Raw genomic sequence first — 21,070 nt, forward strand, 5'->3', positions numbered from 1 at the left:
ATGAAATCCGATGGCTCAGTGAGGCCAGTATTGAGAGGAAAGCCATTCAAACTCTCAAGATCCAGAAAGGTACTAAAAACATATTTAAAACAGAAAAAAACAAAACAACAACTTTTCAAAAATATCCCGTGATGGCCGATTTCAAAACACTGCTTCTGAGTTTTTGTTTCACATTAGTTATTCAGATCTCCTATCAAATGGCTAACTGCTGAAATCACGTGACTTTGGTGCTCTGAACCACTGATTCGATTCATAAAGCTCTGAAGCAGTGTTTTGAAATAGGCCATCACTAGATATTGTTGAAAAGTCATTATTTTGTGTTTTTTTGGCGCACAAAAAGTATTCTCATCACTTTATAATATTAAGGTTTAACCACTGTAGTCACATGACCTCTTTTAAATATGTTTTTAGTACCTTTATGGATCTCGAGAGGTTCAGTGGCTTTGCTCTCAATAGTGGCCTCACTGAGCCATCGGATTTCATCAAAAATATCTTTTTTTGTGTTCCAAAGATGAACGAAGGTCTTACGGGTGTAGAACGACATGAGGGCGAGTAATTAATCACATAATTTTCAATTTTGGGTGAACTAACCCTTTAATATGCTGATCTGGTCACTTTTAATCAACTTCTGATACTGTCACTTTTGATCAAGGTAATGCATCCTTGCTGAATAAAAGTATGAATTTATTTTTTTAAATCTTACTGACCCCAAACTGACAACAAAACATGAATGAATAAAAGAAAAGAACTGAGGAATAATGAAGAGAAGAAGTGGCTGTGGTACTTGGGCTGGTTGCATTCCCTGTCAGCCGACTGGACGCCGGCTCCGCAGGTACGAGAGCAGTGAGTCCAGGTGCTCCAGGGACCCCAGCCTCCATGCACTGTTTCCGGTAACTTTCCTACGATGACACACTCACCAGAGATACACCACTGACACACACAGATACACGATTAAATATATAGCGATACAAAAAAATACTTTGTGTTCTTCTCTCTACATGTAAATCTCTCCTACCTTCTCAGGTCCACACCTGGTTCCGTCGATTGGCGAGTCCAGTTTGGAGCGGCATGAACCATTTACAGAGCACCACAGAATTTGACACACATTCTGGAACCAAAAGGGCCAGCATTAATTACTTGACAACCTGAAGAACCCCATCATTATTTGAGACAAGAAAATACATTATATTTTAGAAGAAAATCTAAGTAATCTTTTGCCATAGAGATATTTTTATTATTATCTCATAATTTGGCAACAGGTATATTAAGACCTGACACACGGATCCACTATACTGTTACACATGCATTTTCTTTCTAAACTGTTTACATTCACTTAAAACATAACTGACTGTGAATACTCACCAAGACCGACATTTTGACATTATTTTGTGTGTATTTGACTGTTTGAAAAAGAACTCAATTTAGTACTGAGAGGCGGCTTTATGTGCACATACTTCAGGTGTGAGCACAAAATCTGCAGAAATTAGTAAAATTATGCGCAATATGTACAATCCCACACTGAAATTCAAGCCCTGTAACATTAACAATATTCATCCAGAGAAAATGAAAGGAGTCAGTGAGGGCAGGAGGGTTTGTGTGTTGATTCGCTGTTGGAGAGATGAAAAAGAGAGAAAGCGCAGCTGGTATCATGTATCTATTCTGTGGGAAATGAATATTAGAAGCGTTTCAGATATTTCAGTTATCAGTATCAAAACATGCACTTTGATTATTATTTCAGATGCCTTTTTAAGACTACAATTGAAAAATGTATACAGTGGCATGAAAAAGTATGTGAACCCCTTGCAGAATCTCTGAAAATGAGAATTATTTTAATAAAATAAGAGGGATAATAAAAAAATGCATGTTATTTTTGTTTAGTACTGTCCTGAGTAAGATATTTTACATAAAAGATGTTTACATTTAGTTCAAAAGACAAAACAATAGCTGGATTTATTAAAATAACCCCATTCATAAGTATGTGAACCATTGATTCTCAATACTGTGTGTGGTTACCTGATGATCCACGACTGTTTTTATGTTTTGTGATGGTTGTTCATGAGTCTCTTGTTTGTCCTGAGTAGTTAAACTGATCTCTGTTCTTCAGAAAAATTCTCCAGGTCCTGCAGATTCATCAGTTTTCAAGAAAACTTTTGAATAGGATGAAGATGTCACAATTTTTCTTATTTTGTTTAAATATCATTGTTTTTCATTAATTACTGCCCTTCGGAAGCAACAGAAGATACTTGCATGTTTCCCGGCAGAAAAATTAAGTACAATTTACCTTGATATTTGAATTCAAAAGTTTTCACTCCCCGACTCTTAATGCATCGTGTTTCCTTCTGGAGCATCAGTGAATGTTTGAACCTTTTTTAACAGTTGAGTTTGAATTCCCCAATTGTCCTCAGTGTGAAAAGATGAATCTCAAAATCATTCAGTCACTGCTGGAAAGGATTCAAATATGCAAAAATGCTTGAAAACTGATTAATCTGCAGGACCTGGAGGATTTTTCTGAAGAACAGAGCTCAGTTTAACTGCTCAGGACAAACAAGAGACTCATGAACAACCATCACAAAACATAAAAACAGTCGTGGATCATCAGGTAACCACACACAGTACTGAGAATCAATAGTTCACATACTCATGAATGGGGTTATTTTAATAAATTCAGCTATTGTTTTGTCTTGTGAACTAAATGCAAACATCTTTTATGTAAAATATCTTACTCAGGACAGTACTAAACAAAAAATAACATGCATTTTTTTATTATCCCTCTTATTTTATTAAAATAATTCTCATTTTCACAGATTCTGTAAGGGGTTCACATACTTTTTCATGCCACTGTAATTATATTTAAATTTCAACTCACCAAAGTGGCTAGTTGGCGGGTGTTAATGTCAAGCCCTGCCTGTGTCTATTACCACAAAAAAGAATTTCAACATTTTGAACAAACACCTAAATCATAAAACTCTGATGTATAAGCACCAAATCACAGTTTATTGAAGAGAGTCATGAAATAATTTTATTATATTTAAGTGATTTGATGTTTTGTTTTTTTTTTCTGAAAATCTGACAATGTTTTGATTGGACAATTTTTGCCTGGGAGAAAATGAAATGGCCAAAAAAATTAATCACTAATAAACAACCACCAGGAACAGTCGCTCTGAAACTGCATAGCAATCCACTAAAATCCGCCTAGCATCCGCATTGCAACGCCCTGGCATCCACCTAGAACATGTTATTATCATGGTGGTGACTTTTGCATGGGTAGATAACCCTCTTTTTTTAAAAATGAAGCAATTTTTTAAATGTATGTAGCACTTTTTCACAACGCACATTGTTTCAAAGCAGCTTTACAGAAAATCACAATGTTAATGTTTATAATATCTTCAGATTTTTATGCCTTGTAGTTGCATTTAACTGATTAGAGCTGGGGATAATAATTGCTGCGTCTGAAAAAAAGTTGGATTTTTTTTAAAAACTAAAAAAGTACGTACTATATAGTATGACTTTGTGTAGTATGATTGAAATTTGGACATGTTGTCATTGTCATGTGACCCACACCATCAGTCACGTTGCTTCACTTCCATTCACAACTCCTCACCTGTGACCTCATGGGATAGTAAAGTGCCCATCGAATGCACACTTCAGAATCTCACCGGACGTAGTAGGTCAACCGGATACTTTTCGCCTGCTGTTTTATGAATACTATGAATTTGGACATAATACTACACTCACATACTATACTATATAATATAGAAGTAAGCATATTCGGACGCAGTGATAGTTTACATTTTGCAACGATACAGGCAATCAAACTTGCTATATAGCATATATCGCCCTACGTGAGTATACTGTATGTTTGCGGATAAAGTTGGACATACTTATATATTCAACTTTATATAAAGAGTTGGGTGACAATATAGTTTGCAGTGAATGACTATTTATTTATTTAGATATTTAACTTGATTTGAACCTGGATCTTGCCCTTTCTATTTATCTTTTTTTTTGAACAATATACTCCTTACATCCACTTCTGAGCAGAAGGTGGCGTTGGGTCCGTACTGAAGCTGGCACTGGTGCTGGGGGGTGTATCGCACTCCAGGTGCCGCCACCGGGGTGCTGAGGTCCCTCTTAGATGGACGGTCATCCAGACAGAAACCCCAACCTCGACTGAGCAGATGAGAGGAAGATAGCAGAGCTTTATGAATGAAGATCATAGCCTGGAATATTCAAAAATTAGTGGCAAGACTTAAGATATAAAGCATGCAATTACATGTTCCTGTACATGAGTGCGTGTTCTCACTCGAGAAAGCGTGTTATGTACTCCTTGCTGCAGGAGGACCAGGTGAGAGGAGAGGAGTCGTAGTGGAGCTGGCGGGACATGATGAAGGGATGTCTCCCCACTAACTCACAGTCATTCCCTTGACCGTCATGATGGATTCCGAAACTACAACACAAAACAAGCTGAATCACTCCTTAAGTCACTCAACACCTTTTTTTTTCTTTCAAATTTTCTTCCAGAACTTCCTTTCAAACTGCAGTTTTTAATGTTTTTGAAAGAAGTCTCCTCTGCTCACCAAGGCTGCATATATTTGATCGAATACACAGTAAAGAAATATTATTGCAAATTAACTGTTAACCAATTTCTTTTTGAATATGATTTAAAATGTAATTTATTCCTGTGATGATAAGCTGTATTCAGCATCATTACTCTGCTCTTCAGTGTCACAAGATCCTTCAGAAATCATTCTAATATGATGATTTGCTGCTCAAATTTATTATTATCAATGTTGAAAACAGTTGTGCTGCTCAATATTTTTGTGGAAAATATAATTTTTTTCAGGATACTGATGAATAGGAGGTTCAAAAGAACATAATTTATTTTAAATAGAATTTTTTTGTAACATCACAGATGCTTTTACTGTCACTTTTGATCTATTTAATGCGTCTTTGATAAATATACATTTTAATTTCTTAAAAGAAATACAACCCCAAACTTTTGAACAGCAGTGTATTTCAAGGAAAAAAATATAGAGAGGGATTAATTGGATCAGGAATTGTAAAAAGTTTTGTGACATCAGTTGAAAAGAAAAGTCATTTCAGAGGCTAAGCAAGTTATAATATTCTGATGAAAGATTATGAAAATAAAACTTTATTTTCTTTGGAATAACATGCATGAATGAATAGTGACATATAACACCATGCAGAAATGTATATTAATTTAGTCACATTATTTTATATAACACTTTTGATGTGCAATATAAAACAATTTTATTTTATAAAGATGCACTAAATTTGCATGAATTCATTATAGTATAATTAGTTAATATTTATGCAATAATTAGTTTTTTTTCTAATTAAAAATAATAAAAAAAAAAAAACTTAAAATCAATTCAAAACAATTAAACTAGTTGTTTTTTCGATACATAAATACTTATTTTATTAGGTTGTGGTTTTGGATATATATTTAGACATCCTCAAAGACAACTTTTTGTAAAGGTTTAGATTTATTTGTTGTTGTTGTTGTTGAAATATTGGTTTGAATTGTCAGTTTTTGCATTAATTTTACTGCAGTCAAACCTGAACACAGAGAAAGACATTGTGTTATGCATAACATCAAAATGCAACAAAAATGAAAACAAATGCTTAATCGGAGGTTAATCAACCTGATTTCAACCTCTAATTTGAGTCTTCTGGCCATATTGTTCATTTGTGTGTGTATAATAGTGTGTTGTGTGTGAGTCTGTGAGTGTGTGTTTGAGTGGGTGTGTCTTTTGTATACTCTCGATGTTTTAGAGTGTAACCCCTTCCTTGGTGTCTGTGTTTTTATTGCATTGTGGCTAAATTATTGATTTTATTTCACGCATTTGCAAAAACTTGCTTTGTGTTGTGAAATGTGTCTGTTTTGCACTCTTGATATTTTAGAGTGTCACCCCTTTATTGCTGTGCACTTTTTTTCTGCATCGTGGCAGATTTGTAGATTGTACACACAATAAAATTCTCTGTATTTTGGCGTATTTTCCATTCATAATCAGTGACCTTTTCAAATGATGGATGAAAATGACACCAATGACACCATCTCATACAAACGTACCTGTGTCCAAGCTCATGAGCGATGGTGAAAGCGACCGGTAGCCCTGAGTCCTCGTTGATATTGCAGGAGCGATGCGGCTGGCACATGCCTGAAAGGTGAGACAAGCCTAGCGTCTCACACGGCTGATTCATGCCTGCGCAGATATCCTTCCTGAGAGGAGAGATCACATCAGGTCAGACACAACAGAGCACAACAGCTGCTTTGATTCATTTTATAGGCTACTAAAGTTGTGCTGCAGGGGTAAAACTGCTGAACAAGAGTTATGGCCATGGGTTGAATTCTTTGCCATTTATGCAAAACTGTGTTCAGCTCTAGACAATCTCAAAGCTTTGGATCAGAACATGATGAGGTAATTCAATCTGTGGAGCTCTGGGTTGAAAAGAGAGCGTTTAGGGGCTGTTAAAGGCTCAGAGAAAGAAAGACTCCATTACTGTAACCAAGAAACTGACATTTATGATAATGAATGAGAGTGAGCGAGTTCATGTGTGTGTTTGACAGCACTTTATCCCCTCGTAATGGTATTATTAAGTTCTTTACTAGGTAGCTGAATATGTGCAATTGTTTCAGAGGTGCATTCCACTGTATTTAGGTCTATTCAGCAATTTTAAATAATTTCATGCTCTTGAATAAATACAGTTAATTTAGATAAAGATATTTAGATATTATTTGGATCATTTAGATACTGACAACTGGCAACAATACATTTTACAGGTTTACGAATTAATCTTTGAATATATACTGTTCATATGTACATATTTATATATGCATCTTATGTATTTTTAATTTCATATATATATATATATATATATATATATATATATATATATATATATATATATATGTGTGTGTATTGTTTTTATCTGAACAAAAATAAAATGAAATACAGTAAAAATTAGTATTAAATGAATTATTATGTCTTCAGTCACAAGATCCTTCAGAAATTGTTTCATTAAATGAAATAAAGCTGAAATAAAATAAAATATAAATATTAAATAAAAAACTAAATGAAAATGTGAAATTTAGCTAAAATTAAAATTAAGATTGGTATTATTTATATACCATTATAGATTTTATTAATATTTTGATTTAGCTTTTATTTTTATAGCATTGTTGATGTCTTTAACAACTGATGTCTTTATTGTCTTTATTATACTATTGTAAAAGCATCATTTATTTATTACTATTATTATTTATGCAATTGTTTTTTTTTACTAATGTATTCAGTTGTTGATTGTCTTTGCTGTCTGAGATTTCAGGTACCATTCAACTGGAAAGAAATGTTGAATTTACTGCAATAAAAACCTAAATTAAAAAAAAATTAAATATAAAAGATATATATATATATATATATATATATATATATATATATATATATATATATATATATATATATATATATATATATATATATATATATATAAAAAGATAATAAATAAAAAAATATTTACATATAAAAGATATTACAATATATGTATGTATTGTGCATGTGCGCATGTACGGGCCGCAGTCTTTTTACCGTGTGATGAGTATAGCGACATCGTGGTGTGCAGGATGAGTGTCACTTTGAGGATTGAGGTTTTTCTGCCAGGTACAGAAGCTGGTGAGAGTCGTATCAGCATGGTGAATAATCTTCAGCCCTTTCTGAAAGCACACAAAAGTCCAAACTAATTTTATTTATATGGTGTCCAGTAACCCTGCTAAAAACAGCAAATGTTATTTTGTGCATATGTTTAGACTTCTTAAGCATTGATGTCCATGTTCAACCAGCCTCATCAGTTAGTCCAGTGGAAAAATAAATCTATAAATCTATAAATATCAAAACAAATTCATATGTACTTCCTCTCTCTGTAGCAGAATGAGCCGGACCAATACGATATGGATTGCATTACCGATGCTGGCATCATGAAAAATTCCTGCCACCTACAAAATATTTACATAAGAAGGTCAGAGCTGCAAGTAACAGCTGCTCTTTTCTATACAATGAAAGTCTTAGCTGAAACCGAATCACTTGCCATGTTCATGATGGTAAAGATGTAGGACTCAACGTTTCCACTTCCGTGGTAGTCCACGAGTTTGGAGTCGCCCACCACCATGGTCTCCACCCAGCGCTCTTTGCTGATGGAGCGAGGGGAGATCCTCCGAGGTCGTTCCCACTCTTGACTCCATTCCCGATTTGGATCGTGATTATGATCCCCACCCTGTTGTTCCTGCTCCCAGCGCTCTCTCTCTTGCTCCACCTTTTGGGAATACTTAGAACCATCTGCACAAACACACATAAATTCTGCTCATGCACCACAGCTTACAATGATTAAAAAATGTAGTTTCCCAAAGTATCCTTTTAATACCATGTAAAGATTATGCATCTAACATATTTTCTTTATTATCTGACCTTTGACCCCACATGGACTATTGTGAACGCTGTGCGCATCTGTGCTGCGTCGCCGCCTTAGGCCGCTCCAGGTTAAACTCCGGTAGATCACATGCGGGTGTCGTGGATGAGTGACATTTGGGGTGTGGCCACGGACTGGCTCGATCAATAACGGCCCCTCTGGTAAATTTAACAGCCCTCTCTATAAGTAAAAAACAAGACAGTCATGAATCATAACAGATGTCATTTACATTACCGTTTAAATGTTTGGGGGCAGCACAATTTTTTTAAATACTTTTATTTATGGAAGCTTGTTTCAGCCACTGAAAAAAAATATACAAAGGGTAATTGCCACTTTTTATCTCACAATTAGGACTTTTTTCAGAGTATTGTGAGTTATGAAGTCAGAATTGCGAGATATAAACTTGTAGTTGTGTTATAAAAAAGTCAGAATTGCAAGTTTATGTCGGCGCCGAGAGCCTAGTGGTTAGCGCGCCGACATATGGCACAAATGCGTTCATGGCGACCTGAGTTTGATTCCCGTCTTGAGGTCCTTTGCCGATTCTGCCCCCCTCTCTCTGCCCAATGCTTTCCTGTCTGCTCTCTACTGTCCTCTCCAAATAAAGGCACAAAAAGCCCATAAATATAATTTAAAAAAAAAATTGCAAGTTTATATCCTGCAATTCTGAAAAAAAGTCAGAATTGCAAGATAAAAATTGGTGAAAAACAGCTTTCATATTTATTCACCAAGTATGAATTAAATTAATCAAAAGTGGCAGAAAAGACATTTATCATGTTGCAAAATATTTGTATTTCAAACAAATATTTGTTTCGAATTTCAAAAAATTAAGCAGCACAATTGTTTTCAATATTGATAATAATTAGAAATGTTTTAATCAGCATAGAAGGATTTCTGAAGGATCATGTGACACTGAAGAGTAATGATACTTAAAATTCAGCTTCGATCACAGGAGTAAATTACATTTATATATTTAATATAATAAATTAATAACAGTTATTTTAATCTGTAATATTTCACAATATTACTGTTTTTACAGCCTTGGTGAGCATAAAGGCCCATTCACACCGAGCACTATACAAATAATGATGATGATGAAATATAGTTCTAAAAATGTTTAAAAATATAAAAGAACAGCAGAGTTCATATCACAACTATAACGATAACAGCAAAGAGAAATTACATCATTGGAATCACTTTCAAAATTATATTTCCAGCTGATGAGCGATACAACATCGATAGCCAATCAGAATCCATTCTGCTTTTTAAAGGAACACTCCACTTTTTTTGAAAATAGGCTAATTTTCCAACTCCCCTAGAGTTAAACAGTTGAGTTTTACCGTTTTCGAATCCATTCAGCCGATCTCCGGTTCTGGCGGCAACAAAGTTCCTTGATTATTACGCCTGAATGATAGTATAGTTCCTAGCCATATCAGCCTAGAAAATCACAACTTTTTATTTTCTGTCGGTCTTAGTACACGATTTAACTACAGAAGAGTCAAGTTTTAAATAGGAAAAATATCAAAACTCTTTGGTCATTTTTAAGCGCGATGCTAACGGTCTAATCAGATTCAATGAACTATGCTAAGCTATGCTAAAAGTGGTACCACCAGAACCGGAGATCGGCTGAATGGATTCGAAAACGGTAAAACTCAATTGTTTAACTCTAGGGGAGTTAGCCTGAAAATTAGCCTATTTTCAAAAAAAGTGGAGTGTTCCTTTAAAGAGTTTGAAAACTGCAGCATGCTTAAAATAAATATAATGATAGTTAGATAATATAGTTGTCCTTATCTTTATAGTTATCGTTCTTGATGTAAACAGGCCCTAAGAGGCATCTTTTAAAAACATTTAAAAATCATACCAACCTCCAATTTTTGAACGCTCTTGTGTTTTGAGCCTCAAAACTCGCCATCCTTGTTGTAGGAGTAACATTATTACAGTTTATGATTGTCTCTGTGAAATAGGGTGTGTGTACATTGCTCAAAAGCAGAAGAGCCTACCATCCTGTATTTATAATTTAGGGATCCCATGGGTTCACACTTTGTCAGTGTACATCTATGGTCACTGTTTTAACATCCACCAGTTGAAAATGGCACACCCAACTAATTTACAGCCCAACTCTCCTCAACAAGCCACTCAGTTTGAGGTGTCATTCATGTCTGTAGCCCAAACAGTTTGGGACGCGTTACGCATTAATGGTTTGTTCAAATCGTTTAAAGTAGTTTGCACTTTAATGACACTACAGGTGTCAGGCCTCATTATTTAGATCTGTTGGAATTCCACTGAATGCAGGGAAGGTATTTTCCCTGTCACACTCGCTCTGTTTGTTAATTTCCCTTGCAAGTTCTTGCCAGTCCTGGCATTTTCTCCACACTGCGGGGGCTTTAGTAAGATTACCCACCAGGTGTGCTCAAACGTGTCACGTGCACATGCTAAAACATAAAACAATCACATTATAACACATTCAATGGATTCGTTAAATGTCACACATCCATGCAGTTTGACATGATAGTGTTAAAAGGAATTCAATCCTATTTGCACCTTTAAAGGGTTAGTTCATCCAAAACTGAAAATTCAGAAATATAAAGCGATTTGTTCATATAAAGCAACTGTTCATCATATAAAGCGATTTGGACTAAATCACCAAAAAACTAAATCACCCAATTCATATTGATTCGTTTTACGATCTCTTCATGAACATTTTGAAGCGTCAAAGTTTCAGTTGCGTAGCTGTCAATGGAGGGACAGAAAGCGCTCAGATTTTATCAAAAATGTCTTCATTTGTGTTCTGAAGATGAATGAAAGTCTTTCGGGTTTGGAAAGACATGAGGGTGAGTAATTAATGACAGAATTTTCATTTTTGGGTGAACTAACTTTTTAAGGTTAGAGACTTTTGAACAAACTCATAACCCCAACTGTTAAACTCACATTTTAAGGGTCAGATCAGGTTGCATGTCCACTTTTTACATTGTTCTTAAAGTGTGTTTCTCTGTATGTCTTGGACTCTGAACACTTCAACCTGTGAGATTTAATTTGGCCAAAAACACCTCTGAAAGGTGCCATTTTTCTCTTATCACCATTCATTCTTGGAACTGCTGTGAAATCCCAGCAACTTCACTGCACTCATGCACTGATTCACCGCCATGCTGAATGAATCAGTCCCACAGGCCAAAAACAGGTGTGTATGTGTGTGTGTGTGTTCAGTACAAACTAAATAAACTGTGACCAGAAAAACATTCCAAATGTTTCGAAACTGGGCTGTGCGTAATGCAAAACAGATACTAGGATTTGTGGAAAGACAGAGGAATACACCATGAATTCTCCAGGGGGCCGGAGACACAGTCATAATATTGACACAGCCACGTCGATCATCCACAGAGTCTAAACAATACTAACCACTGCAACACTAACAACTGTGTTGTATGGGTATGGCGTGCGACTCTAAAAGCAAATATCTCCTCAAATGAAAGAAAAATCACAACTTAGATCTGTTTAGTGTCTCAATTGCTTCGCCTAGACAAAAAAATGGAGAGTAAACATAGATTTGTATATGTCTCCTGCCTCTCCGATTTTTCTCCTGAGAAAAGAACCCAGTAATCTCATGTGTCTCCTCTAGAGTTTCAGAAGAGATCTCAAACTATGCTTAGATTTGCCAAAATAGCAAAGTCTTCCAAAACCAAATAATCTAGTCAACAAGTGTCTCATTTGTATGTGTGTGTGTGTGTGTGTGTGTATATATATATATATATATATATATATATATATATATATATATATATATATATATATATATATATATATATATATATGTGACGAGCAGGGCGGGCGAGAGCCGTGAGGGAACGGCGCGAGGCCGGTGACACGAGTGATAACGAGCATCACCTGCGAGGCGTGCCGGCCTCGAGTCTCTCACGGAGGAGCTCCGGAAGCATAAAAGGAGGAGTGACATCAGTGAAGAGACTCGAGGCCGGCACGCCTCGCAGGTGATGCTCGTTATCACTCGTGTCACCGGCCTCGCGCCGTTCCCTCACGGCTCTCGCCCGCCCTGCTCGTCACAATATATATATATATATAATTTTTATTTCTCTTAATATCTGAGCAAAGTCAAAGTTAAAACATTATTTATGTAGAAAGAGCAATACAGGTTTCTTATAGTCAAGAGTCAAATAATAGAGTCCTATAGTCAAAGCAAATCATTATTTTAAATCTTCATGCTATAAAGTATCTGGATTTTAGACATGTACCATGGAAATACCATATTTTTGGGCATTTATAATGAAAATACTAGTATCAGATGATGATACAGTATAATTGATACAGTAAAATTATCATATGATACAGTAGTATAACACTACAATATTCTTTGAAGTATATTGGTACTATGGTATATGAATATGGAAAGTTACGACTCTCAAAGTTTAATGCAAAGGGAGATATTTTCTTTCACAAAAAACGCTTTTTAAGGACTACAACAAATGGCTGGTAGGGACTACAACAAGCTTCTTTTCAGGTTGGTGACATCACAATCCCCACAATTTACATAAACCCCGCCCCTGAGAGCACACAACAAAGGGGGTGAGGCCATGTTGGGCTGATTTAGAGAAGAGGAAGAGTTGTTGTAGTAGGGTGTTGTTGTCATGCCGTCATTTTACGCCGGACTGCTTCACAAACGAGGGTCAATTCAACACTGGATTTGCACAAAAGATGAACATGACGGCACATGCTAAAGGATGAGTTGAATCAACTCCACGGCTACTGCATAAATTTATCCACTAACCATTCAGAAACGTCCAGTTTCATTCTAAAAGTTGTAACTTCTTCCTGAGTCTCTCCATCAGTGTCGACTTCGGTTTGAACAATGTAAGGCTGAACACCGTTACTGACAATCCTCATTTCGGCTGTGTGAGATTCTCCAGCTTTGTTGTTGTTGAGCAACTGAAGCGTGAGCTGTTAAAGCTCCGCCCTCTTCTGGAAAGGGGGCTGGGAGCAGCAGCTCATTTGCATTTAAAGGGACAAACACAAAATTGGCATGTTTTTGCTCAAACCCAAATAGTAGCAAATTTGACAAGCTATAATAAATGATCTGTGGGATATTTTGAGCTGAAACTTCACAGACACATTCTTGGGACACCAGAGACTTATATTACATCTTGTGAAAATGGGGATAATTGGTCCTATTTAAAGTACTGTGGTATCATCTGATGCTATAACTGCAACATAGTGACAAAATACCATGATATGTATATGAGCATATGAGTATGTGTGTGTGTGTGTGTGTGTGTGTGTATATATATACACACAGCAAAATACAATACAATTGCTGTGTCATTTTACTGTAAGGTAGTTTAAACAAGCCCATAAGACATTTAAGTCCATCTCTGTTTTTTGTGGGCCAGTCTTCTATTTCTCTCTCCTCATCTGCTCCTCACAGCAGAAACGTGAGCTTTGGTGTCAGGGGGCATTGTGAAAACAAAAGCTGAACTGCTAAATACAGAAGCCATGTGTGTGTTGCTTGGCTTCCAGAGTTCCTGCAGGTTTTGGTAGGACTTCAAACAGGATACTATATAGGTCTTCCATCTTATGTAAAGGACTTCAAACTAATAGTATAGAACTTCAAAACCAGCCATACGTCCTCTGGAGGGCAGGAAGCATGTATGGATCTGATGACTACTGCAGAGCGGGTCAGTGACGGGTAGTTTTCTTTATCTGTAACTGCTCTGGTTTGAAATAAAAATTGAGGAAAAAACGGAGTCAACAGAGTTCAGAGCTGTGGGTTTTTCACAAGGACCATAAACCAAACAGTAAACAGTCTTAAAAGCCAGTTTATCGTGCAAATGAAATACACCACATTACTAAAATACTTTGTCCCATCCTAGATTAATGTGTGAGATGACCATAATTATAAACACTTTGGCTCTGGACTGCTTTCAAGATACACTACTGTTCAAAAGTTTGGAGTCAGTACGATTTTTTTATTCAGCAAGGACAAATTAAATTGGTCAAATGTGACAATAAAGACATTTATGATGTTACAAAAGATTTCTATTTCAAATAATTGCTGTTCTTTTGAACTTTAAATTCATCAAAGAATCATAATTAAAAAAAAAAAAAAAAAAATCTGGTTTCCACAGAAAAATTAACTGTTTTCAACATTGATAATAATAAGTAATGTTTCTTGAGCAGCAAATATTGGAATGATTTCTGAAGGATCATGTGACACTGAAGACTGGAGTAATGATGCTGAAAATTCAGCTTTGCATTGCATAAATTACATTTTAAAAAATATTAACATAACATTTTTACATTTTAAATTGATTAAACTTTATAATTAAACTTTTGAACACTAGAGTATTGTTTGAGCGGTCCGAAATGTCAACTTCTGGCTTAACCAATGGCGTGAGTTTGGAGTGGGACTACCTGTTTGGACAAACAATAACAGTTTCTGCCAATCTCATGGTAATCCTGAGTACCTATAGAGTATTAGTGCATCCTTCATATCTCCGAAAAGTCTTTAGCTTTATCATATTTATAAAAGATACACATGCTGTACTGAGTCTTTCCGAAAACAGCCGAGATATTCTCCATTCACTTTAACCAATAAAAAGTGATTGCAACTATCAGTTTCTATGGTTATTTTAATAACAAATATCGAGAGTGCATCACTGTAATGCGTGAGCACAAAACTCTCAGCTCTACTTAATGCTGGGTTCTTTGGGAAGCAAGGTTTTCTCTCCCTCACAACCAAATCACACTTCTTTGGTGACATTGTTGATTTCGTGGTCTAAAAACAAAGTGACAAATCTTTCTTGAGCAATTCCTGTGAAGGGCTGCCAACAACTTCCGTAAAGCTGAATGAAGCACGTTGATGGGTGTGCTCTTGCTCTCTCTCACTCTGGTCGATGTGTGCACGCGCGCTCTTCCGGGAGAAGTGCCCGTATAAGGAATTGCGTCCTTTATTACATAATAAAGGGCCATACTCAAAAAAAACTGTCCAAAATATTTTTGGCATGTTTTGGCCATGTTTAACATGAGAATCCAAGTCTTTAACAGTGTAAATAAGTCAGAATGCATGAAATAGCATGTTTTTACAAACATGTTTGGTGACACTAGTGGTGATCACTATAAATTTGCCTTTTATGAAAAAATATTTAATAAAATTAAAAACTCTTTTTGTGTTCCACACAAAAATTACAGAATGATGACAGAATATTTATTTTTGGTTAAACTATTCCTTCAAAAACTCTCCACAAGCTCTGCAGCATTGAACATGTGTAGTTTTTGGCCTCTGCTCCACCACCAATTGCATTGCACAAAACATTAGCACATTGTTTTTTATCGTTTGTGCGTGGCTGTAGTGCACAAACACTCTGTACTGACCATTTGCAACTCATTATATTTTAGTTTGGTCACAAAGAATCCTGACTTTGTCCGCTTTAAAAGCAAAAGCTCCTGGAATCATCTGTCTTATTTTCTGCTTCTCTCATTCTTACATTAAACACTGGAGTTTCTGAGGAGTGAATGCATAAAAGTTAATGGAATGTGAATGTAATAGCACCCGAGACTGAGAGAGAATATTTGGAGGGGAAGATAACATGAGAACGGAATGAAGCGCCGTTGATTGACATAAACACGACCTTACAGGAGGGGCATGCATGCTCAGGCAGTGACTGACAGACAGAGAGAGCATTTAGTGCAAGTATTGCAGGCATACTTATGCAAATTATGCATGCACCTAATAAATCAAAGCTCATTTTCAAGTCCAGAACTCTTTCCTGTGCTTTCACCAACAACCGATTCCCTCGGCATCTCCTCTTTTCCCCGTTTGCAACTTCTTGTTCAATTGCCAAGTTAGAATGAGTCATGTTATGTGCTGACACACTGACCTGGTTACAGTTCTTCTCAAGTTCCCTGCTTTTTATGAGAATCCATTTCGAATAACAGGCTACTATTGGATCTTATTACATGGGTCTCTGGATCTGATTGATCAAAAGTGGCATTCTGCAGTGAAATATTGTTGTATAATGAACATTAAATCGTATAATTGACTGTTGTCCTGCAAAGCTCTCTTCCTTCCTAGATTATAAAATAATTTAAACTCAGAGCAATATTTCATGTGCATTTGTATATCCATTTGGTAAGTAGTCATGCAATAAGTGGGATGATTTACAGTCAGACGGTCATTGTCGGAAAATATAAACTCTTTCATATCTACTCTGCTGAGTAGACGGCCCACACGCTGCTGTTTCTTTGTAGAGTCACTCTGTGGGCCAAACACTGATTCTTTTTGCAAACAAAACAGGGGCCAAAGAGTTAAGTGTCTAACAGGCCAGTCGATGTCACTCCAGACAGGCATTTGTTCAGTCTGGGACCACCAGGTTTATAGGAGCACTTTACTAGCAGTGTGGTTATTGTTAACTAACACTATTAAAACTTTGGTAATTGAAATAATATAAATATTACATGAAACACTAAAACAACTAAAATACAATACAAATAAAATAACTGAAAATATATATAAAAAAAATCAAAATACAAAGTAATTCAAAATATGTTTACTAGTGTACTCAAAAACATGAAATGGCACTAGCAACCTATTTCACTTCAATAACATGGCCAATTTGAGATTGAAATGGAACATTCAAAATAAAAATGTAAGGCTGGACAAGAAGACAGAATTTTTTTTTTTTTTTTTTTCAAAATTTTATAAAACTATGACAATTTGAGAGTAGGATGACAGGTATGTCAGACTTAAGAGAGAGTTTGGGTTTCTTGCTACTGTCGCCTTTGACTTGCTTAGTTGGGGACACTTAATATTCATGACATCACTGTTTTCTCCAGAGCTGCTTTATCGATTAATTGAACTAATTTCATAATTGACTTTACACAGTTATTAAACCGAACTAAATTAACACTGAACTGAGTTCAACTGAATAATGACTGTCGTTTTAGAGCTGCTTTACTGCAGAATTGAAGTCTGTTTGCATTATTGAATCATTTCTTTCCTGTTTATCACCATAAAGCTGCTTTGAAACAATCTGTATTGTATAAAGCACTAATATATATATATATATATATATATATATATATATATATATATATATATATATATATATATATATAAAAAAAGGTGACTTGACTTGTTAAAAAAATGCTTTCTTTAAAAGGGAACCTATTATGTCCTTTTCCTAAGATGTAATATAAGTCTCTGGTGTCCCCAGAATGTGTCTGTGAAGTTTCAGCTCAAAATACCCCACAGATCATTTATTATAGCTTGTCAAATTTGGGTGTGAGCACAAACACGGCAATTTTTGTGTCCCTTTAAATGCAAATGAGCTGTTGAAAAGCGGGCGGAGCTTTAACAGCTCACGCTTCAGTTGCTCAACAACAACAAAGCTGGAGAATCTCATGCAGCCAAAATGAGGATTGTCAGTAACGGTGTTCAGCCATTGTTCAAACCGTGTGGACACTGATGGAGAGAAGTTACTTTTTAACTTTTAGAATGCAACTACACGTTTCTGAATGGTTAGTGGATAAATTTATGTAGTTGCTGTGGAGTTGATTAACCCATCAACTAGCATGTGCCATCATGTTAATCTTTTGTGCAAAACCCGTATGGACGCCTACTATACATAGCATAGCCATACACACCAGGCTAACGTTTATGATTGCTATCAAATTCTGTGAATGGCCTAATAGTTTTTTCCAAAATATCGCTCAGACAGAAACACTCCTTTTTTCTACCTGGTCTCATGGGAGAGATGACCCGTGGGAACGTTTTCGCGAGACACAAAATTACATACCGGCGCGTACGTCTGGCTGCAGTTTCCGACAGAAACGAACGCTAGAGGCCGGTAAAACGTCATGAGCGCTTTGGCTCGTTTTCACAGACGGTTTCGACTAAGGCCGGGGTCGGATTATGGATTCGTAAAGCCTCGTTTTGACGTCTCCTCACGCAATATCATGTCACGACTTCAAAACGCTTTTTACCGGAGTGCCCAATTTGTAAACGAACGTACTTTGGACTTTCCGGCTCTACGCGTTTAGCTTTTTCTGGTTGTAACCAAGCTTGCTCGTTAGCTCGGCTGATACGGAGTTGGATTTAGGACGAGGAGTCGACTCCCCCACTGCCTGGGTACGAATCCCGTGAAAGGCGACTGACTGGGGCAAAAAAAAAAAAAAAAAAAGAGAGATCTAAACGAGCTGAAAAACGGTACACGATCGCGGATGCTTCTTACGTCACGTTTGCTTTTGTTAATGCCATCAGGTTTAGGCATAGCGTCGGTGGGACGTTATTTTAAAACAAACGGAGCGCAAATGTCAAATCGAGAATAGCGGCGATTCGTCTAAAAAGCAACCTATTTCACCCTATCAAAATAAAAAATTCACCCTATTATCAAAAAAAAAAATCTAAATTCGCGCTATTATCTGCTCCGGCAAAAAAAAAAAAAAAAGGAACACGCTTTTAGCGCCGCTCAGTGGACATTTCGCAGCGAAACTGCAGCGATATGTACTCACTAGGGCTGGGCGATATATCGAATGCTTTTGTCACGCTCATTTCGTCAGTAAAGCCGGTTCCCTGATTACCGCTAAATCGCCATCACCTGCTTTCAAATGGAGCGGCATTTAATAGACAGAGCCGTAGTTCACTGACAAGCCACGCAATATCGCGTTCAATATCGACGGCGATTCATATCGATATTTAACGTGATATTGCGTGGCTTGTCAGTGAACTACGGCTCTGTCTATTAAATGTCGTTCCATTTGAAAGCAGGTGATGGCGATTTAGCGGTAATCAGGGAAACGGCTTTACTGACGAAATGCGCGTGACAAAAGAATTCGATATATCGCCCAGCCCTAGTACTCACTGGTACGTATTTCGCGACTTGCGAAAATGTGTCCACGGGTACGTTTTCGTCATGAGACCAATCGAGTTTGCCAGGGTCAACTTGCAGGCTAATCAAGCTAACAAGACTAAATAGTGTTCAGTGCTCGTCTGTGCAACCAACGACAAAACAGTTAGCATGCTTTGCTCGAACTTTTGCCATGGCATTAGAACTGATACACCGTGATCACTTGCGAAAACAAAATGACAGTGCCATGGGTGAAAACGTGCAGATTAAGGGGTGGTAATATTATAATAAGATCCCAAGTATGTACATTCACTCCACTGGCCAGTTGCATAAACTTAACCACTATGTTAAGACTGTGTCTTAAAAACTAATTTAGAGGTAATCAGTCTTTCTTTTTTTGATTCAAATTAGACTGATCTACCTTTTTGTGTAACTGCCTTTAAAAAGTTAGGACCAGTATTAAAGAAAGACATGTCTAAGTGTAGCAGTTTATGCAACCAGCAGCCCCAGAAATGAACTGCATGATATATATTAAACAACTGACAGATTAAGTCAAATATCTCTCACCAGTCCCTCACAGGTGCTGATGGCGGCGGTCCCGGATACGTTATCATCCATTACTGTGCCAAGAAGGTGACAGGCTCCGTTCCCAGATGTTTGTGGCCACTTTTCCATTAAACTCCCGTTGTGTCTCTCCAACACATATTCACTGGAGAGTAGGTTGTCATTGGTGGTTAGATTGAGAGCGAACTCCCGACCTTTGTAGTTGAGTTTGTAATACACCCTCCTCTCCACTGAATTCAGGTCCCTCTTATGTCGCCTGTCAGTGAAGTAATGTGATAAAGCGTATGAGATGAATTTCCCATCCCTGTCCACTTTTTCAGGATGATCTACGTGAAACTCAGAGTGCTGCTTGATGAAGAGGTCTAGGAATGAAAACAAGACAGTTCACTTTACATTTAAGTACATTATTACAACAGACAATCATTTCTGGAGCTACCAGAGAATAGTTTTATTTTTATAGGGTGAAATATAACCCAGGCATTGATTTATTCAAGCCATTTTAACCATTGAGAGCTATGTTACATCCAAACCACCATGATTACCTTTGATCCTCACCCATAATAACATATATCTGTCCTCTTCATGTCAGGTAACATAAAACAGACAAAATGACTCATGAAACTGTAGACCAATTACCCTTTATTCCAATGAACAGTTGTGGCAATTTCTCAAAATACATTTACAAGATTGAGAATGTTTCTACTTAAGTAACTGAACTGAATCATTCATGCATTAAAGGGTTAAATGTGCTTTTATAGATAGAATGAGATTTTGTAAAGTTCAGGGCTCCAGAAACAGACACATGGACTTTGCAGCAGCTGACCACTTGAAACACTTGACATATCAGAGGGACTTACCAGCCTTCTGTAGGTAAAACAGCCTAAAAGTCGCAAGTAAAATATACTTGAACACACTTGTATAATTCTTTTGCATGAAAACACAAACCTTGTTCTGTGTCTGGAAAGAGGTAGTCCGATTCAGAGCTCTTGACGTGGCTCGCAGCCAGAAAGAAAACACAATTGAACTGCAAAATCGCAACGCTGACCCGACTTGGCATGTTTCTGCAACGCAAAATTAAAACGGTAAATAAACGTTCTGCTGCATTGACGCCGAAGAACTGGTTAAAGTCAGTCCTGAGGGGAGTTTCTGGTGAAAGCAGGAGACCTCTGGGGTCA

The 21,070-nt window shown here is 36.6% G+C and overlaps 1 protein-coding gene across 1 annotated transcript in view; it reads right to left on the reverse strand.

The window, feature by feature from the left end:
* Positions 1 to 20,952, reverse strand: part of adamts12 (ADAM metallopeptidase with thrombospondin type 1 motif, 12) — a 44,348-nt gene extending 23,396 nt beyond the window's left edge. Inside the window, exons 1-11 of the mRNA XM_067407235.1 lie at positions 20,841 to 20,952; positions 19,899 to 20,257; positions 8,484 to 8,664; positions 8,107 to 8,354; positions 7,931 to 8,014; positions 7,611 to 7,735; positions 6,095 to 6,244; positions 4,304 to 4,447; positions 4,026 to 4,170; positions 1,016 to 1,108; positions 785 to 930 (exon numbers count right to left, since the gene is read on the reverse strand). Of these exons, the coding sequence (XP_067263336.1) occupies positions 785 to 930; positions 1,016 to 1,108; positions 4,026 to 4,170; positions 4,304 to 4,447; positions 6,095 to 6,244; positions 7,611 to 7,735; positions 7,931 to 8,014; positions 8,107 to 8,354; positions 8,484 to 8,664; positions 19,899 to 20,257; positions 20,841 to 20,952 (1,787 nt within the window). The remainder of the gene's footprint in view (positions 1 to 784; positions 931 to 1,015; positions 1,109 to 4,025; positions 4,171 to 4,303; positions 4,448 to 6,094; positions 6,245 to 7,610; positions 7,736 to 7,930; positions 8,015 to 8,106; positions 8,355 to 8,483; positions 8,665 to 19,898; positions 20,258 to 20,840) is intronic.
* Between the last annotated feature and the right edge of the window lie 118 nt (positions 20,953 to 21,070).

Source organism: Chanodichthys erythropterus, chromosome 13 (assembly GCF_024489055.1).
Source record: "Chanodichthys erythropterus isolate Z2021 chromosome 13, ASM2448905v1, whole genome shotgun sequence".
Lineage (NCBI taxonomy): Eukaryota > Metazoa > Chordata > Actinopteri > Cypriniformes > Xenocyprididae > Chanodichthys > Chanodichthys erythropterus.